The sequence below is a fragment of the Diuraphis noxia genome, unplaced genomic scaffold, assembly GCF_037042655.1.
Source record: "Diuraphis noxia isolate RWA-SAM2 unplaced genomic scaffold, SU_Dnox_SAM2 contig0001, whole genome shotgun sequence".
NCBI classification, from domain to species: Eukaryota; Metazoa; Arthropoda; class Insecta; order Hemiptera; family Aphididae; genus Diuraphis; species Diuraphis noxia.
In genome coordinates this window covers 34019763-34035598 of record NW_028301711.1, presented here as the reverse complement: position 1 = coordinate 34035598, position 15836 = coordinate 34019763, and the positions used below count along the sequence as shown (strand labels likewise).

Sequence of the window (15836 nt, the reverse complement as noted above, 5' to 3'; positions counted from 1 at the left end):
GGAGTATTATTATAAACTATTAAATTAAGAATTAGGTAAAACCGCCGTGAGGATTAGTGTACGTCGATAAGACTACGCCGTTATAAGTCAAACAAGTAACAAATAAAAATTAAAACAATTTTATTGTAGGACAAATTTAATAATATAGATAAATATTTTTCTATTTATAAAAACACGTTTTGTATAATATAAATTAAATTTTGTATTTTCTAAATACACGCAAAATTAAGAAAAACCCGTGTATATATATTTACACGTGATTGATATATTATGAGAATCCGTGTACTGTGTGCACGTTAAAAAAAGCACGGGTAAATACACGGTTAACAGAATTCGTGTACACGTGTAAGATTTTAATGCCCCTTGGAAATCATAAGCCCTAGTATGTAGTATGTTTATATATTATAGGTATTGTGTCTATGGTATATCTGAATAGTTCGATAAGTATATAGTATACATAGTTTTAACCACGGACTAATTCGCAATAACTAAAAAAGGTGACAAATTTAAAACAATTAATCGATTTTTGAAATAGTTACAATGATAAACCTATATGATAACCAATACAGGTTATTGAGAACGGACTTCTTTCAAAATAATTTTTCATATACATGATTTTTACCAAAACGCTATAATAATGTTATATATTTATACGTCAAACACGTACCTACAATATAAATTAAACATTTTTTGGCTACACGCTAGGTACGCTAATAATAGTGTAGTGTAATGACCCGACATGCCAGTTTTAGAACCACAGATCTAAATTATATTACACTTTTACAAGTTTCGCACTCATCATTGATACGTGAAATGCTTAATATCCAGAATATAGTTATTTGTAGTTACTTTATACCTAATATATTATGAAAAAAAATTTTGAAATAGGCTCCAAAAACCTAGTCGTTTTTATTCTCTGTTAATGTAGGTATTGACAGTGGTATTAGGACATTTGTTAGTTGTAGGAGGTACTCACATCGACAATATAAATTAAAAATTTAGGTAGGTAGCTATTTATAAATAATTTATATCGATTAAGAATTATGTGGGAACACTATAATAATAATATTATATACCTACCTATTTATGTACACTTTTTTTTTATTTATGACTTAGGCACACGAATTTTTAATGTACTCTAGTTTCATGTTTGCTGATATGTTGTTATTAACGTATTTCACTGTTGTATAGGTGCCTACCGTAGTAAAATTCCAATACAAGTATAAGTACCTAGTATAACTGATGCAACTTAATAAATTGATGTAGGTATGTGTAAAGGATAATATGATATTTTATGTGTTTATGTTTAAAATACGTGTATTGAAATATTGTATACAATATAAAATTATTTAATGTCACGATATATTTATTTTCATTGACCATTATAAATAAACCCTTGAATTTAAAATTATTATTAACCATTAAGTATATATATAATGGTACGAAATTACAATTTTTGTAGGTTCGAGATTACACGCGCTTTTGTCTAGTTCTATGGGGCACAAATTATACTTTTTGTATGTGTCATCTCGACTACCAAAATATTTCCAAGACTACCAATTAACATCAACGTAATCTTATGCGCAAGCGAAGTACCTACCTACGTATAAGTCGGTATACATTGTTTCGCAAATGTCCTACATCCTTTTTTTTAAAAATAATTATACATGTCTTACACCCATTTAAAAATAAGGTACCTACCTACTACTAGATAAGTACCTACCTTGTGTACAAATTATATCATAGCAATAGCAAATAAATAATGAATGGGTAAGCGAGGGTAAGTAGAGGATCAGTGTTTTGAATGGTAGGTACGTGCAGTTTGTGCGTTCGTGGTTCGTCCTATCAAATTAGCACTTCAGTCTTTCACAGACTCGGATAAAAATAACGCGGATGACCCGGATAACTATGCAGATCCGATGCGCATAACATTGACGTCATGCGTGCAACAAATACATCGAAGTTCCCGATTAAAATGTCGTGCATCCAACGTCATTTTACACACAATACATACCACAAACCCGTACTCAATGTGATCATATAGTATCATGTTTATTTCTATCATGCACAAACTAACTCACTAATAGACCATTATTCTATGATAAAGAGCAGGGGGGAAATATTACAAGTTTCTTCTTTATTTTCCCTAGTGGGCTGTGCCATTGCCGCATGATGGGGACTGAGCTGTTTGTACATTGCTTGGTCTCTATAAACCTTAGGTATCTATAATAGCATTTGGTTTCACTCTATTTACATTACACTTGTCTATTATAATTATTTGTCCTTTGATTCCTGTATCATATTTGCAGTGTTGTAAAAAATACTTTTAAAAAGTATTTAAGTAATTACTCAAATACTTATAAAATAAAGTATTTAAAATACCACCCAAATACTATCTATAGTAAAGTATTTTTGTCTTTTGAGTATTACTCAAATACTTTTTAAAAGTATTTGACATAATTTTCAAATACAAAACAAAAAAATCAATTTAATTCTGAATAATTCATAATATATTAATATATAATATTAATCGAACATTTGTGTGTTGCATTTTAAGAACATAATTTGTTCGAAATGCTTATCAGTCATATAAGTTCTTTTTTTGGTGATTGTTGCACCACCAACACTTAACACTCTCTCTACTGACGCACTGCTAGGTAGTAGCATTGAGTATAGATAGTATATATCTATACTCAATGGTAGTAGGTACCGATAACGTACCGTTGCGAATTGCGATGGTCGTCGACGATAAACAGACGGTTTCTCGGAGTAAAACATATTCAGTTAGGCTATTAATAGACGAAAACTAAAACCGATATCGAATTGTTCATAAATGATAAAATAATATTATATTTATAATATTATTATGACATTATTATTATTTGACAATGAATAAAGAATTATAGGAATAAAAAAAGTATTCAATAAAATAGTATTTAATACTAAAAAAAAATGTATTTAAAATACCGTTCAAACACTTCAAAAATAAAAGTATTTTAAAAAGTATTTGAATACTTTTATTCAAATACTTTAACTCAAATACTTTACAACACTGCATATTTGTAAATTAATCAAGTGTTTTTGGTTTGAATAAAGTATGAATATCTGAATTGAGAATATGATTGACAATCAATTATTTAGCTGAATCAATTCTAACTATTTTAATGGCTAACCTTATGTATCAATACATTTTTCCGTCCATTTCACTAGACAGTCAACTCTACAACATAAATGTTAAGTATCTTTGCCATAATGAGTATGACTATTTAATGTATGATTTTGTTAAAATTGTTTTAAAGTTAGATACACTAACCACCAAATACTTGTCAATTTATCAATAAAGAAATAACTTACACATTATAAGGAAAACATATTTGGATAATTCAAACTGTTTAAATGTCTATCATTGTAAGTTTAGCAATTAGAACTGTTTTCGAAACAAATAATTGCTTTAATTTAGCGAATTTCTATAATCTATAGAAAACAGCTGCTAAATTAAACTATTTTGAGTATTCGAGCAATCCAACCATATCATAATTCCTGACAAAAAATGTACCAACACATAATATTAGATGTAATTATATAGATCAACAACCCAATAAGTTCTTATCAAATTTCAAGTTTGGTTGAAGAAAATGTAAACATGTTAATCGTATTAAAGTTATTTTAGTCAAACCAACAAAATAATATAAAGATTACAAAATTTATTTAAATAAACAAAATGTCACATAATAGAAGTACTACAAAAGTTTCAAACTATAAAATAAGACATGTCTAAAATATATTTTTTTTTAAATCTTTAAAGTTTTAATAGACATGCAGTGTTTTATTGATTTGATATTTGTAATATGGAAAAACTAGTTTTACATGAATAACTGAAATAATATGAATACATTTTTCAATTAAATGATAATATTAAATTAAGCTGTCGAAAATTACAACTCACATAATGTTCATAATATAATAAATAATTACAAAGATTATAAATACTTTCCTTAATTACTAGAATTATATTTTATTTGCTTTGTTTTGTTCTAAACAATATTGGGATTAAAAGTATAATGATAAAGTTTTGTTGAATAATAAATGGCATACGTAACATAGTCATGTAATTATTTTATAAAGATTTTTGTAAGTATTCATCAAAGAGATAAAGAGACAAGCTTGGATCAGGTTGATTGGCAATCAAATGCTTCAAATCATTGGTGTGACCAGACAATTGTCTTATGATTTCAGAATGTTGATGTACGAAGTTATTCTCCAAGTATGATGCGACCTAATAAAATGACAAACACAAATTAAATTATCAGTTGATAGGTTATTTTGGACAAAAACAATTATTGTTTTATTTAAGTTAATTCCAAAATAAAAATTCGCACCTCAGGATCATGTTCTTTTCTGCGTGTGACTTCAGCATGAATGAAATGAGCCTCTTCAGCTAAACCTTTTTGCATATCCAAAGCTCTTGCCATACTTCCCAATTCATACATTTCAAAATCAATTTGCTATTGAAATAAAAAATATTATAGTAACTCAATATTTATAAGTAATAGTTTGATTAATTTTATTCTTAAAAAAATAAAACCATAAATACTTTTTCATTCTTCTCATCTTTGCGTAAGCGGAAGTTCATGTGTCCTCCTCGTTTACCAATAAACTTAACAAGATCAATTGCTTGTTCCCATGTTTTATCAGACAATTGTCTGTAAAGTTTTTCAAAACCACCACGGTTCTTTTCAAAATTACCAAAGTGAGAAGACTAAAAGAAACAAATACATAATGATATAAGTAACAATGTAACATATATGATTCAGTAAAGATATTTATATAAACTATACATAAATAATATTATATATTAGGCACAGACTCGGATAGGCCAGTCAAGCATTCAAGAAAATCTCAAAGGGCCACTAACATTTTGGACTGATATGAGAAATTTTCTGCAATGCCCGCGTTACTATTTTTATGACAGCTATATTATTATTTATTAATATAAAAATTTGTCCAATATAGGCTACTATAGAAAATAACGGGTCAAATGACAAATATTTCTCGAAAGGCCAAAACTACCCACTAGCCTTAATTAGGCATATACTATACCTATTATATTTATAGGAAATAATTACAAAAACTTAAATTATAGTTGACAGAATGGTTAGAAATAATATATATATTATAAAACACTCTATCAGCAAAATCAAAGTTACATACATTAAGTCTTTAAAGAGAACAATCACTTTTTGCGTATCGTGAATGATAAGTTTTGGCGCATCAAGAGCCACGTGATTGAGTTAGCAGACTTTGGATTGTCACATATTGGCGAGAGAAGCGAAATACTGACCACATTTAGTAAGCAGACTGATTATTCTCTTTTGAGACATAGTATAGATATTAAGATTTAAATTTTTTATACAATATTGAGCAAATAATGCCTAAGTTATTAAGTAAAATAATTATCAAAATATCTAATTAATACTATAAATATAAGAAGATCATATAATCTATTTATTGTTATTATTTATTAAGGGGATTGAATATCACTGTAAAAATGTAGTAATGAAGACCAAAAAGCGAGACATTAGTGTGGAGCTTTGGGTTATCGAAATTTATTTTATAGTCTATTACACTAATGAACGCTTATTACTAGGGCTCGGATGTTGTTGCATTTGCAATTTTTTTTCTATTGTTCTGATTCGTAGATAAGTAAGTTATAAATTTGTTTCAAACGAGTACCAATTAATATATAAAAATTTTAAGTGCAACTTTTTGCAATTTTTGACCTTTTTCAATTTTATTGCAATTTTGTTGATTGTCGTCATTTTCAATACAATTTTATATATGTTTTTATGTTTTCACTTTTTTTTGTTAGATTATACGTGCAATAATTTTTAAGGTAAGGTAAAGGTTTTTTTTTAAAAATAGTTTAAATAAAAAGTTTGAAATTTTGATAAAATTATTTGTAGATTTCTAAAAAAATAAGAAGATCGCACAATTTACCAGATTTTTAATGACAACTGACGAGAATTTGAATTTGAATCTTTTTATAATCTACTCGTTTAAAATCTATCTAATAAAACTTTATAAAATTACTTAATCCATTTCATAAAATAATTTGGTAATATATATATATATTTTTTTTTTTTGGTACAAATTATGTTTTTATTGCAATTTTGGGTTTTTTTCACAGCAATAATGCAATCAATTTTATAACATTTTTAGTACAACATCCGAGCCCTACTTATTACGCATACATTTATACAACATGCATGCATAATCTAACAAATTGCCTATATTAAACTCCTTAAAAAAGATTGGTACCTAATCCCCTTAGCAGATAAACATGACATAATTAAATTTAAAGTGAAAATTAAAATTAATTATAATAATTATTTACCATTAGCAAGAATTGAAAACTACGCAAAATATGTGTGTTGGCATAGCTTTGTACATTTACCAATAGTTCATCACCCTTAAAAGCTCCATATCTTGAATTACAGTTTTGGACTTCTCCTCCTGTAATATTGCATGGAACATTTAATATGAAAAATAAATATTGTAACTTATAAAAATAAAAAAATATAAAACAAACCAACTGGGCTGCAAGCGCCAATAACATCATTGTAACAATATTCACCAGCAACATATCCTACACAGAGGACAGTTGTCACACAGATTGCAAACAATTTAATACTCATCTTGATACTGAAAATTATTTTAAAAAATATTTCAATTAAACCATGATATTATACTGGTCTTTACTTATTGGGTAACAAATTTAAATGTTCTACAATAAGGAAAAATACCTTTCAAAAATAAATAAGAAAAAATTATAGCAAATAAACTAATTATATTAAAAGGACGTTAAACTCATCAAAATATGTATGTGACAAATTTCCTTTAAAAACACATTTAAGCGTTCAAAGAATATGGGTCGTAGAGCGATTTTATTGTAAAAACCCCTATAAACAAAATTGAAGAGGGTATTAAAATCTAGTTCTGTAAGACCCCGATATTTTATTTTTTAAATTGAAGTCCTAAAAAGAATTCTTGAAAAAGGTTAAAAATAAAATAGGCATTATTAAACATGTAATATCATACAGTTTTACAGATATTTTCAAAAATCAGGCTTCTTATGGAACTAGATAGGAATCTCTTTTACAATATTGTTATTAGGTGTTTTTACAATAAATCGACTCAGTAAAACCTATATTTTTTTAACGTGTAAAGTATGTTTTATAAGAAAATCATAGAAAATTTTGGCCTGCCGCGATGGTGACTATATGGCTAACACAGCTATCTCTTGAGTGTTATATGTCTAAACATTTCCATAAGACGTTCGCTTAAAAATAATTTAATTTAAAAAAAATGCCTTTTAGATGTATTACATTAGAATGTAATTTAGAGTTATCACAATATCATAATAAAATGACTTATCTGGCTGTCCATAATATATTATACATTATATATTATAATATGTATACTTACCTAAAGTAAATTTTATTTGTAAGACTATTTTGTAGACTCCTATAATTTGGTACATAGTATACTTAGGACCTATTATTATTTTTATTTTTAGTTGGGTAGTTTATGGTAAATTGTTTAAGAAAAAAGTAACTGATGACAACTATTCTCTAAAACTAAACATGACAGAAACCTATAAGCAATCCAAATAAAAATTCTACCAAACAGGCGACTAAACTATATCTTAATATCAACAATAACTCATAAAAAATATTGACTTCAACAGCAACTTTAAACTTAAATTAAATTAAATGCTCAATTATTTTATTGGTAATTGTAATCACAGAAGATTATCAATTTAACATAATACGTTATATTTCTCAAATTGTCCTTATTATAATTAATGACTTCTGAGTAACATATAAACATAATATATCAATTTATTCTGATAAATTAAAGTGATAATGTGAATAACAATTATGTTCTTTTCTATTGGTTTAATAATTTGAAGTTAAGAATAAAATAATAAAGGCTATAATTCTCAAAATAAAAAATTGGGAAAAATAACATATTACCCTAACATTGCCTAAACTACCTACCTAATCAAAACAAACTAATGAAAAGTAATTTTTTTTTACAGCTTCTATATAAACTTTAAGCTATTTATGTGGCTTACACCCATACTGTAAGCCAGTGGTGGCTCATAAGATTCACATAAGATGGAGCACAAAAAAATGCATAAAATACCTATGTAAGATAGTAAAAAATATTAATTTTGTAACAATATGATTTTAATCTGTTTTTATATATAACAGTTATTAGCTTATTACTTATTACTAATAAGTTATTAGTTGACTTGAGAGCATACTGGTAGCAATTAATAGATAATGTACATTGTACTGAAGTGCATTACTGCATTATCGTTCCAACAAACGATGCGACGAGACAGTAGACATAATAAAAATTGGTTCTGTGCACACATTAAATGTGCTTTAAACCACCATATATAACTAACTGATGTGTCGAGGCTTGTAGCTAATATTTACACGGCCACCCGGAGCACAAACAACTTGTTTAATTATTTAATCATGTATAGACATTTTTTAACATAAAAAGCTGCAAACAATTTTTTTTTATTGTTATATTATATTTTTTTTTTATTACAAACTAAGATCATAATAATCAATTATATGTTACTAAAGGAAACTAATAATTTTTCAATACATTTTTTGGGAGGTATATGTGCTTCTGTGCACCATACCACAAGCTGCTATAGTTTAAGCATACTTGAATTGAGGCATACAACCCTAAGCTAATCTCTATGCACAATTATCACATACAAATACTTATGATTACAAAAAATTCAGATAAAAAAGTAACTAAGGCCATAGGCCCCCATTACCTATTATGCAAGTTGTGAGTAGAAACTAGAGTACTAGACAGTTATATTGTCCACTTGAGTGTTTATCATTAAATACATTATATTGTACTATCATACATCTACTTACACCAGTATTTCATACATTTTTTAAGTTCTAAATATTATAATTATCAGTTCTTAGATTATATACATCATATTTGAATGGGTACTACTTAAACCATTCATTATGCATTATTTAAGGTATACAAGATACATTCAATTATAAAATCTATATTAGACACCTATAAAAAAGATACCTTTTGAAGGATGAATCAAAATATTTTAAAACAAATGTTAAAATTTAATCTAGGTAGGTAGCTATTAATCAATGCAGCTACCATGCCTAAAAAACCTATTAATTCCTAAAAGTTTTTTCGAGTCAGCAAAACTATCTTAACAATAGGCAACTACAAAATGTGGATTTTTAAAAATATATATTATTTATTATATAGCCATAAAGGTTAGGTTTGGATCAATGTTACACAAAACATAATACACATCATAATCCTTTAAATGAAAAAACTTTAGTTTAAACGATTAATTGAAATTAAATAAATATTTGTGGTGTATTATGATTTATACAAATGAAATATGTTATCTGGTTACAATTTACTGCTACCATTTCAGTGTGTGGGACCTTAACTTGGTAAAATGTCAATGATCAGCCATCATAATTTTAATAATCACATAGGCATTTTTATTTTCAAGTTGTATCACAAACTATAATTTCCTAAATCACTTTTAAAATGTTACAAATAAAACAAGTTATTTAAAAATGTTGTTATATATAATTATATGTTGCTAATAGTTGGTTTCTTTTGTCTCATCTATTTATCCATGAAAGTACTATTTCTATTAAACATAAATTAACTTCTTAGTTGATTTACCTGCTTAAAACAATTTATTAACCAATAAATAAGACTCATAATTAATACCTAACTGAAATTTTTGAAAAAAAAAAATAATATAATTTATTCTTCTTTAAAATATCAAATTTGTAATAAGTACCTATGATTAAACGAATGCCATTTATAAATGTATAGTTTTAAATAGGTAAATTAAATAAAAATTTAGTTAGCATTATATTAATAGTAAATAATTGCTTAAGATAAAATTAAAAGGCAAAAGAAACCAATAGTAAACGATATTTATTGTATACACAATAAACATGCAGACATATTACCTACACCTAGTTATAATAATAATAATAACATAATAGGTAGGTACCAAGAATCATGTATAAATAACCAAAAGAATTTCACTATATTGTGACATAAGGAATTGAATGGTTTTACAGCACGATAGACAGCATCAGTGTAATAGTATTATTATGTTTACCTACATCAATATCTAATTTTATCATAGGAATTTTGTTGTTTTCAATTTTCCTCTTAGTTAACTATACACAGTGTTGAACAGGTAGATGATATTATATTAGTGGTAGTGAGGGATAAACGAAAACAGTAATAATAATAACAATGATATAGTGAATAAATGGTCGGCGGGCGACGCGACCGTAAAATGATAAAAAAAAAAATCATACTCACTATGCGCGTTAGTAATGGCCGACGGACGCGGAAACAGACGTACAGTGACAGCTACAGAATGGACTGGTACTGGTCGACGGTCGACCGTAACGAAATGCACTCGAAGCGATTCAAGCGGTGACGTTTTGAACGGAGGAGGAAATCGGGACGACACGCCAGGGGGGCTGGTAAACAAAAGCAGGCGAGTACAAAGAGCGTTATTGTGAACAGCACACCATTATAGACAACACGGTCAACAATAATCGGCGCCGTTAAAATAGATAAAACGCAGAATGTAGAAAAAAATAACGATTAATCATACATATATATATATTTTTTTTTATATAATTGTATTACAATGAATATCGACTGTGTAATAAAAATATTATAATATTGTTTCAATATTTAATGTACGGCGCGATAATAACAATTACAAGCTGAGCCGCAGACCAGCTGAATTGTCGATCAACAAGACAAACAGAATACGACAACAAAAATAGGGAAGGAAAATGACGCAGCAGGCCGCAGTTCGGTCTTTGGTATTTCGCGGGGTGGCGGATTGGTAGAGGTATGCTCGGCGGGTTCGGTAGGCGTTTACAGTGACCGTGGTGACTGAACGACGGGTTGGTTCGGGGCGGTGTACCCTCCCCTCTTCTCCCCCGCGACCTCATACAGAAGGTCGAACAGCGTGTAGCCCGGTGTAGGGTGCGATCGGCCTCGGCGGTGGCATCCGAAGCTGATCGACGAGGCGGGGCAGTGTACAGCACTACAGCGAGCGCGCGCCGCCGTGTCGACTCTTGATAACGACTAACGAGTGCCGACCGATTACGATTTTATATTTGTGTTCCCCGCCGATGTAGACATTGTGTGTCAACCTTCCATTGTGAGTTTGTAACTCGTTATTATTCGTTTACGGCACCGTCGCTCGAGTACCAGTTGGATTTTTCTTTCTTCGGATCGTTTTGTTCATCACAGGTACGACTTGCATCGTTTTCCAAATGCATTAATATAACGTTGAACACGTTTTGGTACAGTTTTAATGTTGTTATTATTATTTTTTTTCTTTCCGCATCTCTTCGCCCCGCCCCCTCGCTCCCGCCAAGCTGATCCATTATTATTTTCTTATAACACAATATGATATAATAGTAATATTATATACATACTATTTATAATTAACGTTTGCCCGTCATTGTCATCGACTTATTCCGCGACCAGTCTCGTCCATTGCGCACAATTATTATAAATTATAATATTATCCGTTGTTATTGTCGCTACATTTGTTTTAACGTTTCAGTTTCAGTCTCTGTCTTGAGTCTTCAACGACATCGTTCGTAGCACCCATCTCCACATTTGTGTCCGCACACCAAAAACATGTTCAAACTCTCGCTGCTCTGTGTGGCAGTCGCTCTCTTTGTGGCCACCCAAGAGGCGCAAGGAAAAATGACATGTAAGTGATGTTAATATCACCTATATATATTATGTTTTAATTGCGTGTGTGGTAATTTTATTTAATATTTTATTTTTTAGGTAAACTGCCTCAGGTCCAAATTCCAGACGATTGGATTTCCATGGTCGACCCATGTACAAAAAAAATGAAAGAACAAGTCCAGGAAGAACTCACTGCAGCAATGACATACTTTGCAATGGTAATTAGAAATGATTTGATAATTTTTCAGAATCTGTTGATTTGCATGAATAAGAAATAAATGACGTACCTATAAAAAGTGAGAACTCAAAATATATTAATAAGTGCTAATAATGTATATTTTTAGGGAGCACATTTCTCTAAGGACACAGTGAATCGTCCAGGATTTGCAAAAATATTCTTTGATAGTGCTAGCGAAGAACGTGACCATGCTATTAAAATTATCGGATATTTGTTGATGAGAGGAGGTTTGACCAAAGATATCAGTCAGTTAATCCGTGACCCTGTATGTAACATATATCTATAAACCCTGTTCTATAACTTTAGCTGGTACTGTAATATTTATACTTTTTTTATTGATAGCAACCTTTGTCTGAATCATGGGCTGATGGTTTAAGTGCATTGAAGGATGCTTTAAAATTGGAATCTCATGTCACTCGTAAAATAAGAGATATTGCCAAAACATGTGAGGAACCTGGACGTGATGGACAAGATTTCAACGACTATCATGTGAGTAGTATACTATTTTATCAATGTTACGTGACATATTTTTAATTTAAAAAAGAATTGTAATTAATGAATGGATATTTAAAAAGAGTTTTTATCAAATTAATACTTCAACATTTATTCTTTGTTGATTTTCCACTATGGCTTTATCAATTGGAGTGTTTTTAAGATCACTTGAGTCTTAATGGGATGTTATAATTATATAATTTAAATGGATTATTGTATGGATAGTGTACTTGGAATAATAACTAATATTTTATCATTAAATTAATAATAAACTTATTATAATAGGTAACTCTGAAATATATTCATTATTTTATTATCTATTATACAATACCGTTTTAAGTATTACATCAACAAAGAAGGTGAAAAACTTATCACAAAAAAAAATATCCAATGTAAGACTTATATTAAAAATAGTTTTAACTACCTACCTACTTGTATGCACTTTTTGAGTACTATTGACACCATTATCACAAAGATACTATTATTATCTTTAAATTATTCCCTATAATAAATCAAACATTATATTAATTGTAAATTATAAATTAATACATACATTATATAATTACAAAACCATTATTTACTTAGATTTTAATTATTGATGAACATCCCATTCTTCAATTATGAATACATTTGTAAGTTGTTGGAAAATCACTAAGATGATTTTTGAGATGTACTTTAACAAGTTTATCTGATAGGTAACTATTCATGATAATGTACAATACGCACATAAATAATAAACATGAGAAGCTATAATTTTTTACTTATAGCTAGTTGGCAGTAAGGTGCATCAAAAAAAATATCAATACAATATTTACATTTCTCTTATAATCTTTCAAAAATAATATTCTAAACTTTTTGTTTCTCATTGGGAAAAATTAAAATTATACCAAGACCATTTATATAGTTACTTTTGCATACATTTTTTTTTCTATTTATCATAACTTATTTGCTTGCCATCATGTTATATAAGCTTATTATTTCAGATTTATACATTTCATAATGAATACCTTATGTACAAAACCTCTATCTTGTCACTGAATATATTAACGCAATGAATTACCCAGACAAATATTGATTTTACATAAATGTTATTTAACAATGGTTTTTTTTTAGTTGCTTAATTTGTTTACATTAAATTAGTTACATTTCCTATATGTGTTAAATATGTTTACTTTAATTCCTAAAGCAACCATTATTTGCTGTAATTAATTTACATCATGTGTTATATTTGTTTCATATAATGCTTACAATTTTATATAGTATATAAAAGATAAAATAAATATTTAAATAACACATGTTACTGAGAAGTATAACAACAATAATGATAAGTCAAATTAAATTTTATACTGATAAATCATGTATAAAAATAAATAACTTGGCGTGCTCTTCTTTATTAATTAATAGAACATGCATCTATTACATTTATTGTCAATTAAATCTTAAATGGTTTTCTTATTTATATGTATATTTACTAATTTCACTAATAATCATGCATCAGTTCCATGTATTAAATATAATAGGTACCTATGTTATATAATTTTATATTTATAATAAAAGTGAAAAGTTTACTAATTTAAATAATAGCTATTCAACTAAGAAAATTGTGTTATATCAAATAACAATACACCTTTTTTTTATCAATTTAAACAGATTTAAATAAATGGGTTTTGTTTAATTATTTTCAGTTAGTTGATTGGTTGGTTGGAGATTTCTTGACTGAACAATATGAAGGTCAACGTGACTTAGCTGGTAAAATATCCAATCTTGATAAGATGTTGGAAGCACATGGAGCTCTTGGTGAGTTCCTCTTTGACAAGAAACTTTTGAGTGGAGTTTCAGTTTAATATACATTTTTATGAACAAAATAATGAACTACCCTTAATTATGAACATTACTCAAACATTTTTTTTTTTTAATGTAATTATCTAAAATGATTACTACTCATAGATAAAATTAACCAACTATGGTATTTTAGCATAGTAAATGGTAAAATACAATTTTATTATATTTTTCACAAACATAAATTAAAAATATATATATATTTATTGCTACATTGTATTACATGATTTTCTTTTTTTAAATTATTTAATTAGTGTAAAATTAAATTACTTTTTAATATTGTTGGCCATAATATCTACTTTTAATCAAATTACATCTATTATATTACTTTATTTGTAAGTAATTATTGTACTCTGAAACTTAGGTTCAATCACAATAAATCAAATTTGTGTTTTTTAATATATTTTATTTGTGTACGGCAGTGCTTGAATTGAAAAAAATATTAGAAGAGGTTGCATATTATATGCAAAAAAAAATTACGCTACCTGAGTATTTAAGGGTCTAATTGATTATTATTAGAAGGGGTACGCATAAATATTTTTTTAAAGCAAAATAGCCCAATCCTCTTTCAATTCAGACACTGACTCACAATTGCAAAAACAAATCCCTACAGATTTGAACTCTTTATATTCCTTCATCAAATATAAAAACCCATATCTATTTGTGTTGAATCTATTTCTAAAAAATATTCATATCAGTCTTAACTGTGTCGTTTGTTATAAAATTATTATTACTTTAAGTAATAATATCAAACTTAATTTTATCATAAAATTCAAATGAAACCACAATTTTAGGAACTTATTTATAAACCAAATTTTGTACAATTTATTTTTTGTATCATTCTTTAAAATAATAAAGTCATCAAGTATCAATATAGGTGTATTGTGCAATTAAACTACTTGTGATGTATGAACTTTTTATTTAAAAATATATTACTTATTTATTATATTTGTGTAGTTTTAAATTATTTCTTCACTAATAATATATATTATATTACTACCATAGTACTATATTATATATATACTCTATATACTAAGTATATCACAGATTCAAACCAATGACGTCTTGTGACCATATACAGATAAGACAAGACTTGCAAATTTATTTTTTACCATGATAATTTATAAAATATATGTCAGCAAGATAACCAATAATCACTACCATAATAATATGTCAACATACTAGAATTTCGTTCCTTCTTACCTCCTATTAGCTACTAGCACTGCTAGTACGTAAGTTACAGGTATTAATGTATTTAAGTATTATATCATTATTATCTATGGCACACATTTACGGATTTACTATTCCATACATGTATATGGTAATTAATGAAGCTTGGATTTAAATGCATTTGCATCTTTTTTTGGAATTTCTTACATGATACTTTCTAAGCTATAAATGTGTTTCAATGTTTAACCACAAAATGTATTTC

General features: G+C 27.7%; 2 protein-coding genes across 2 annotated transcripts; one reads left to right on the top strand and one right to left on the bottom strand.

Annotated features, from left to right (window-relative positions):
- Nucleotides 1-3689: 3689 nt before the first annotated feature.
- Fer2LCH (ferritin 2 light chain) lies at nucleotides 3690-10831 on the bottom strand. The gene is made up of 6 exons (XM_015523621.2): nucleotides 10429-10831; nucleotides 6590-6702; nucleotides 6395-6513; nucleotides 4595-4759; nucleotides 4380-4505; nucleotides 3690-4276 (listed from the first exon to the last, which is right to left on the bottom strand). The coding sequence occupies exons 2-6, from the start codon at nucleotides 6693-6695 to the stop codon at nucleotides 4118-4120; spliced, it is 675 nt and encodes a 224-aa protein (XP_015379107.1). The 5' UTR covers nucleotides 6696-6702; nucleotides 10429-10831; the 3' UTR covers nucleotides 3690-4117.
- Nucleotides 10832-11194: 363 nt separating this feature from the next.
- Nucleotides 11195-15352, top strand: LOC107173194 (ferritin 1 heavy chain). The gene is made up of 6 exons (XM_015523622.2): nucleotides 11195-11382; nucleotides 11702-11854; nucleotides 11935-12053; nucleotides 12180-12338; nucleotides 12416-12562; nucleotides 14251-15352. Exons 2-6 carry the CDS (start codon nucleotides 11779-11781, stop codon nucleotides 14407-14409), a joined length of 660 nt encoding a protein of 219 aa, XP_015379108.1. The 5' UTR covers nucleotides 11195-11382; nucleotides 11702-11778; the 3' UTR covers nucleotides 14410-15352.
- Nucleotides 15353-15836: the final 484 nt, after the last annotated feature.